This window comes from Etheostoma cragini, chromosome 5 (genome assembly GCF_013103735.1).
Source record: "Etheostoma cragini isolate CJK2018 chromosome 5, CSU_Ecrag_1.0, whole genome shotgun sequence".
In the NCBI taxonomy this organism is placed as follows: Eukaryota; Metazoa; Chordata; class Actinopteri; order Perciformes; family Percidae; genus Etheostoma; species Etheostoma cragini.
The window spans coordinates 27262338-27269534 of record NC_048411.1 but is presented as its reverse complement, the minus strand read 5'-3'; the positions used below and the strand labels follow the sequence as shown (position 1 = coordinate 27269534).

The following is a 7197-nucleotide window of genomic DNA, read 5'->3' as shown; positions in this document are numbered from 1 at the left end:
GTGTGTGTGTGTGTGTGTGTGTGTGTGTGTGTGTGTGGGTGTGTGTGTGTGTGTGTGGAGGGCTACTTTTAGTTTATGCATTTTTTTATTATGAAAACACAGCATAATATACCTATTGAAGCTTCAACTGTCTCATTTTAGTCTTTTGCAGCAACGGAAAAAGTACAAAGAGCCTTAACAAAAGTACCATACAACAGTGTAAAAATACACACAATGTACTAAGTACAAAAAGTAAAATGCTGTGAACTGTCTCCTGTGACTGATCATTATTTATGACATTATTAATACTGATGCATGAATGTGAGAACCGCACGTTACTGTTGGAGCTGTACAAGGTGAAGCTGGTTTTAACTACTTTATATAGTTAGTTTTAGTTTCTTATAGTTTTACACTCCTCTTTAGTGATTTGCCGGGACAATGGTCCTAATACAACAAATTAAATAAACACCAGAATTGACTTTGTTTTGTCACACATTTGTTCTTATTTACCTCATCTTCCTTACCTTTATTTGCACTAAAATTATGTTATTCCTGGGCTTTGGAGACTACATAATATATATTTATAGAACTTTGGTTTTACCATTTCTGGTTTCTCTTATGATCATTTATGGAAACAACCCACCCAAATATCCTACATATGAAACAACAACATCAACAAAGTAAAAAAGGTCAAATATAACTTACTCAGTTTTCGTTTGTTCATGGTTTAGACATGGACTTCTCGATTTATTCCGTTACATAAGAGTTTCTGCCACTTGTTGCTGCAGTGTGATAATGAGGTCGAGAGAGTGTTGCTACTTCCTGTCTTGTGAACACAGCGGAAGCGTTGGGGCTGCATCTTTCGAAGCAGTTTTCATGTCATGTTGATGCCATCAATGACAAGTCACATTCTGACTTCACACTGGAAACGTCTCCAGTCACTTTAGATGTTTGACAGGATATTAGACGTGGATGTCCATGTTAAGGCCAGAAAAAGTCCTTTATGATCAAATTAAACTTCAATAATGCCAAAAAGGTATATAACCCTGAACTGAACATACATGGAATACAAGTCTTTTGACATTAGGGAAGTTAGACGGTAAATACTTATGATGTGAGTCAAGACTCCTCACCCTGTCATGTTATTAAGTACATTTCCTAAGTATGTACTGTACATAAGTACACATTTCAAGTACAAACCCCAATTCTAATGAAGTTGGGACATTGTATAACACGTAAATAAAACAAAAATAACAACATGATTTGCAATTCCTTTTTAACCTAAATTCAATTGAATACACTACAAAGACAAGACATTTTATGTTCAAACAGATCAACTTTATTTTTTCTTTTAATTGATTTTGGAAACCAACAGCAATGGTTGAACAAAATTATAACAATGTCACACTTCAATTCAATCAGATGAATCCGTAATGAAAATAATCTATGGTTAATAGTTCAAATGAGTAGAATCCTGCTGTTGCATGTACGCATGAGCACTTTTAATCTTCTGATATAATATATAATAGAGTCACAGTGTAATTATTAATATTCACTGTATGTAGCTGCCTTTGTTACTCTACTTGGGTGCTTTTTCTTAACGAGCACTTTAAGTGCAGGTCTTTTATTGTGACGGAGTGTTTTTACAGTGGTATTAGTACTTTCACTTAGGTACAGGATCTGAATACTTCCACCACAACACACCACAAACACCCTTACATTTTAATTACACCCCAACCTCTTATTCTTTCATCTGTGAGTTTACACATAGGCTGTATTCTATTCCCCAGCATGATGAGGGGTTCAAGCTATTCTCACACTGCCTGGAATAAACATACTGAAGAAAATACTGCATCTTTTAACTTATTGTTATCCTATATCTACTTTGGTGACTCTAGGGCAAAAGGATTGCTCATAACCTGTGTTCACGTTCACTTTTCCGCTGGAATCAATACAATCAAGAACTGTCCGGTCTTGGACTCGAGTTCGGACTCAAGACCGTTTTTCTATGGTCTCGGACTTGTCTCGGACTCGCTGGTATTTGGACTCGAACTTGTCTCGGTCTCGGCCACTGGTCTTGCCCAATATGGCTTTCGGTCTCCACCGATTCCAGGTGTCTATATTATTTTGATAATAATATTGGAAGGAAAGTGAAACCCGAAATGATTGTCTTGATACTGTTATGCATAAGACCTTTTTTCTGTCCTGAACTTGGTCTTGACTTGGACTCGAACCTTTTTGGACTTGGTCTTGTCTTGGACTCAGACTATTTTGGACTCGGTCTTATCTTGGACTCGACTAGTCCTGACTTGGACTTGTCTTGGACTTGACTAAGGTGGTCTTGACTACAGCCCTGACAAAAATGCAGGAAACTAGTTTCAGTTGGGGCGCCTCGGTTCTGAACCGTCTCTGACTGAACTTGAAGAATTTAAATATTTCCTCCAGGTAGATGTCATTTTCTTAAAAGTAATAATATACGTTTATATGGCCTATTTCATTTTTGGAAATGTCAAGCTTTACCGTTGTTTTTGAAAGCCCAGTCTGTTTAAATGAACTTTTAGCACAAATCAATGCATTCAAAGCAGAAATATATGTATGAAATATACCACAAAAGTACTGGACAAGGCTTACACATATCATTTAATGAAATCATTTCATATACATATTGTGTCCTTTCCCAGACTTCATAGAGACATATCATTTATTTAACTCTTCCTCCATTTCTTCTTTGTTCAGGAGATCAGTTCTACATTTCGATCATAACTAGTAGGTAATCAATTCTACCAGAACAATGAGTTATAAGGAAACCAGCAATTTAAAAATACACATTTCCTAAACAAAAAACTACACACTGGAACAATTTCACTTCCTGTTTCAGTTCTTCAAATCATTGGGTGGAGCACTCATCTTACCCCTGTCTCCCCTGCAAGTAAAACACACATTAAAGGGACAATAGGGAATAGGAAATGTCTTTCTGCCATATTAAAAGTTATGGCCTATAAAATATTATGTGCATAACTGTGTATTTATAATCCATAGATAGGCTTTCATGTATTGATCTTGTCCGTTAATGACCAAACAAACGTTTTCTGGATTAAAATATAGTCTTAGAAACTTACTGTACATCTATAAAGTTTTTTTTGTCAACCTCTCATTCCACTTTCATATCACAAAGTTGGACGTATATGTGAAAACTGAATAGTGAGAAGCCCTACAAAAGCATGTTCTTCCTCCCTGTTTTCTGGTTGTCACATGAAAGAAGACGCCAAGCTGAATGTGAGCATTTGACAGACAGAAAACATGTCACCACAGCAGGAGGACATTCATCCGCCTTCCCGTCTCTGTGGGTGGGGCACTGAGCCTTTCAACATCTTGCAACATGTCCTGCCAACGTTTCCTGGTGAACCCAAAAATCTCAAATCCAACTGGGCAGATTTGTGCGCTCAACTAACTAGCATTTTTCAAAATGTCATTTTTTAAACAGCATCATGACAGTCATGAAGAATGCAGGAAAACTGCATCCAACAATGATTGATACAGAGATAACAACTGTTTTAAAGCTGGCAGCACTAAGACTCAAGTTGATAGAGAATGTATCTTACCAACCACAGATGTGAACTTCTCCGTTCACTTTCAAAGTTGTGCAAAAACATCCGGTGACATTTTATACATTTTAGAATTTACCCTCTGTTTGTTAGTAATCACAACACACAGGCCTGAAAGACACAAACACTGAGGACCTATACATGCACAAACGGAGGGATGTGCTGGGACTGGGTCCAAAGTCATTGTTAGCTGAACCAGCGCTCTGAGCCGTTGGGGGGATACGGTGCCTTGCTCAAGAGCACCTGGCAGTGCCCAGGAGGGGAAGTGGCGTCTCTCCAGCTACCAATCCACATTCGTACTTTGGTCTGTACGGGGACTTGAACTGACGACCCTCCGGTCCCCAACCCAAGAAACAATAGGCCTACATCATTTTAACAAAAACCTAATTTGACGTTTTCTGTGTACATATTTGTGTCTGTAAAGTAATGTCCTAAGTACATTATTTCCCAGCTTAACATTGAAAATAATCAAGTAAAGTACATCAATTGTGTATTCAAGTGCAGTAGGCCTTGAGTAAATGTACTTAGTTACTTCCCACCACTGCCTGTTGCTGGTGTTGAACTGGGTTAGCTGGCTCTGTCTGTGTCTAGAAACAGAACACAGTTGTGTTGTCTGAACAGAGATGACTCACAGTCGTGTCAAATGAATGAAGACCGTTAGTACCAAACAAGTCATGTTACTGCATTCAGCAGAGACTGTGGAACTTTAAGGGTGAGCTCAGCCAAGTCACAAAAAACACAACTCAATACATAGTAATCAATTTGGATCACAGCTGTGATCTTATTCAAAATTCAAGTTTCAAAATCCTTTATTAATTATTAAAAGACACAGATAAACTAACAAAAAATAAATTAAAGCAGAGAAAAGAAATAGCAAAATAGTCAAATGTAATTATAGTATTGCACAGTCACATACTAATGAAACTACTGTATATATGATTTGTCTCCATATTACGGTTATCACAACTTTACTTTCAGCAAAAAAAAGTAAATAAAACATAAATTAACAGCACCGCCACAGCCGCGCAATTTAATTACTTTAGTTACTAACGACACACATGTACTGTAGACGTCAGTCTGGTTGTTATAGATTTAAACAGTGAGTCATTTTAGAGGTTTTAAGTTGTACTTGTAATCTGCAGTGGTGCAAACAGTACAAGTCCTGCTTTTAAAATCATTACTTTATGTTCAATATCTACAGGCTATCATCATGTATTTGTTGATTATGTTTTGTATAAATAATCTGAATGTGTAAAGTAACTACAGCTGTCAACACTTCCCTCTAAGATGTAGTGTAGCAGGAGTGAAGAAGCATGCAAAAATACTAGTAATTTAAAATTGTATTTAAGTACAGTACTTGACTAATTAACTCTTCCTTACTTTCCACCACTGGACATTTGTTTCTGTATATTAACGCTGTTGTTGCATCAATTTCTATGAGTACCCCACATCCACATAAAGAACAATATTTTTTTGTTTTAAAAACATAGACATGTATTTATATATATATGTGTGTATATTTCCTGTAGCTCTGTGTTTGAACACTAGGTGGAAGCAGAAGTCCTAAAGAAGTAGAGTGATGTGAGAGGGATAGAAAGGCTGGAAGTTCCTGTCGACCAGGCAATGTTTTGTTTTGCTTAGTCAAAAATTCAAATTAAAACTTTTTTCCCCCTGATGCTTTTTAAAGCTAAACCCGACACCTTTGTCCCATTTCAGACATTTTTGTCACTTTTTCAACGTAATTCAAGGATTTTTCATCTTTAAATGCTATTAAATTGAATAAAACATCCACATTCAATCAAAAGTAAACTTATCATTTGTTTCAGAACATTGTAGCGAACCATCCACGTTATTTCTTTTGGAAGATTGGTGAAAACAAATTGTACAAAATGCATTCTTCTGTTCATCTGAAGCTAATCTGGGGCTTCAGCTGTAAGAGTTAGACAAATTTAAAAAAATAAAAAAGTTACAATCCCTCTCTGTTTCCACAGACTGGTACTAAATTTAGGAGACAGCATCCATATTCATCTAACTTATAAAAAGCATTCGTTGCTTGTACTTCTTTGTTTTTTCACTTATTAATACATATTATGGACCTTGATCTATTATCACAAATCAGAACAAGGATTTACCCCAAAATACCCCAAACTCAGCACACTGTGTTGCTGCAGCGTCATTTCAGTGACAGTTACACTGAATAAAACCAAGAAATTCATTTTCTAGGCCAGAGAGCTGAAACAATCAGAGTAGACTCTTCTCTCAGGATGTGTTCAGGAGGGAAGCCACCCGAGACTCTCCTTCAAACTTGGACACATCCCTGAAAGTATTTTGTGATTGCTGGAGGACTTTCCTGTCTGCACCATCTGCCGGTAAAGAAACATGGCAACGGACATGATGTTGTCAAGGTCTTTTTCACCACAGCTAACGGCACCATCTGGCCCATTTATCTGCAAAATTGCTGATTTATGTTTTTTTCTTCACTAAGCTCAAGTAAATGAGAGCTAAATCACTACATATTAATTAAACACACATTGACTACAACGATTCTTAATGAAAGACAGGATCAGATTCTGATCAATCACAGAGGATTAAGGAATTTCCATCCTGATCCACTGACTCCCTTTTGTCTGCTCTGCTCATGCATTTTAACTAGGGCTGTAATGATACACCCAACCCAAGGTTTGGTTTGTTTCACAATGTTTGGCCCACAATTCAATACAAACCTCTTTTTGTATTTTTTAGGTTTTTTTGGGGGGCGGGGGGGGGGGGTTCTCAGTAAACGGAATACAACTTTTTTTCTGCCACATTGTCATTGATTAGATCCCAATTAGCAACAGACTATGACATGTGGACTAAGGTTAACCGCTCCTCAGATCTCTGCAGGGTACCTCCAGACAGCTAGCTAGACTATCTGTCCAATCTGAGTTTTCTGTTGAACGACTAAAATAACTTTTGAATGCACGTGTTCCACCAAAACAAGTTCCTTACCAGGGCTATTTTGCAGAGGAACCGTTGTTCTGTCGGGCAAGTAGCCGCCGCCCAAGATGATTGCGATTGGTTTAAAGAAATGCTAATAAACCAGAGAATGTTTTTTTTCCCATCCCGAATGCGTCTAATTTGAACCAAACCAATCAAAGTAGTTTGAGTGCCTAAACATAACCAAACTGCAACCGTTTCACAATGTTAACGACGTTTTTAAAACTGTATTGGTTACGGTTTCGGGTTTAGATATGATGACCAAAAATGTTTCTACAGGTCACATTTCCTGCCACCGGTAGGGGTGCTAGGGGTCAAAGAGGGTAGACAAACCCTAGGACATAAATGGATGGTTTTGAGGACTTGTTGGTCAACATATTCCCCCGATAGACCAAAAACTAATGCTTAAGAACTTCCTGTGTGTGGCTCTCAGCTCCAAAGCCCATTGGTTAAAAAAAAACACCTCACAAAAAAAATGTACCATTTCTTTTACAATGTCGTTTGTAAAACAAGCTCAGTAAGTTCATTAAACAGCTGAACATTAGTTTTTATCAAATGTTACTCAAACAGGGGTAAAGAGTAAATATGTTGGGGACTACTTTCAGCTGCAAATTGACACTAAAGGTTTGTTTCCACA

At 37.3% G+C, this 7197-nt stretch overlaps 1 protein-coding gene across 1 annotated transcript in view; it reads right to left on the bottom strand.

The window, feature by feature from the left end:
* sh2d3cb (SH2 domain containing 3Cb) overlaps window positions 1-808 on the bottom strand; it is a 38850-nt gene extending 38042 nt beyond the window's left edge. Inside the window, exon 1 of the mRNA XM_034871172.1 lies at window positions 685-808. Coding sequence (XP_034727063.1) covers window positions 685-703 — 19 coding nt within the window. The 5' untranslated portion in view covers window positions 704-808. The remainder of the gene's footprint in view (window positions 1-684) is intronic.
* Window positions 809-7197: the final 6389 nt, after the last annotated feature.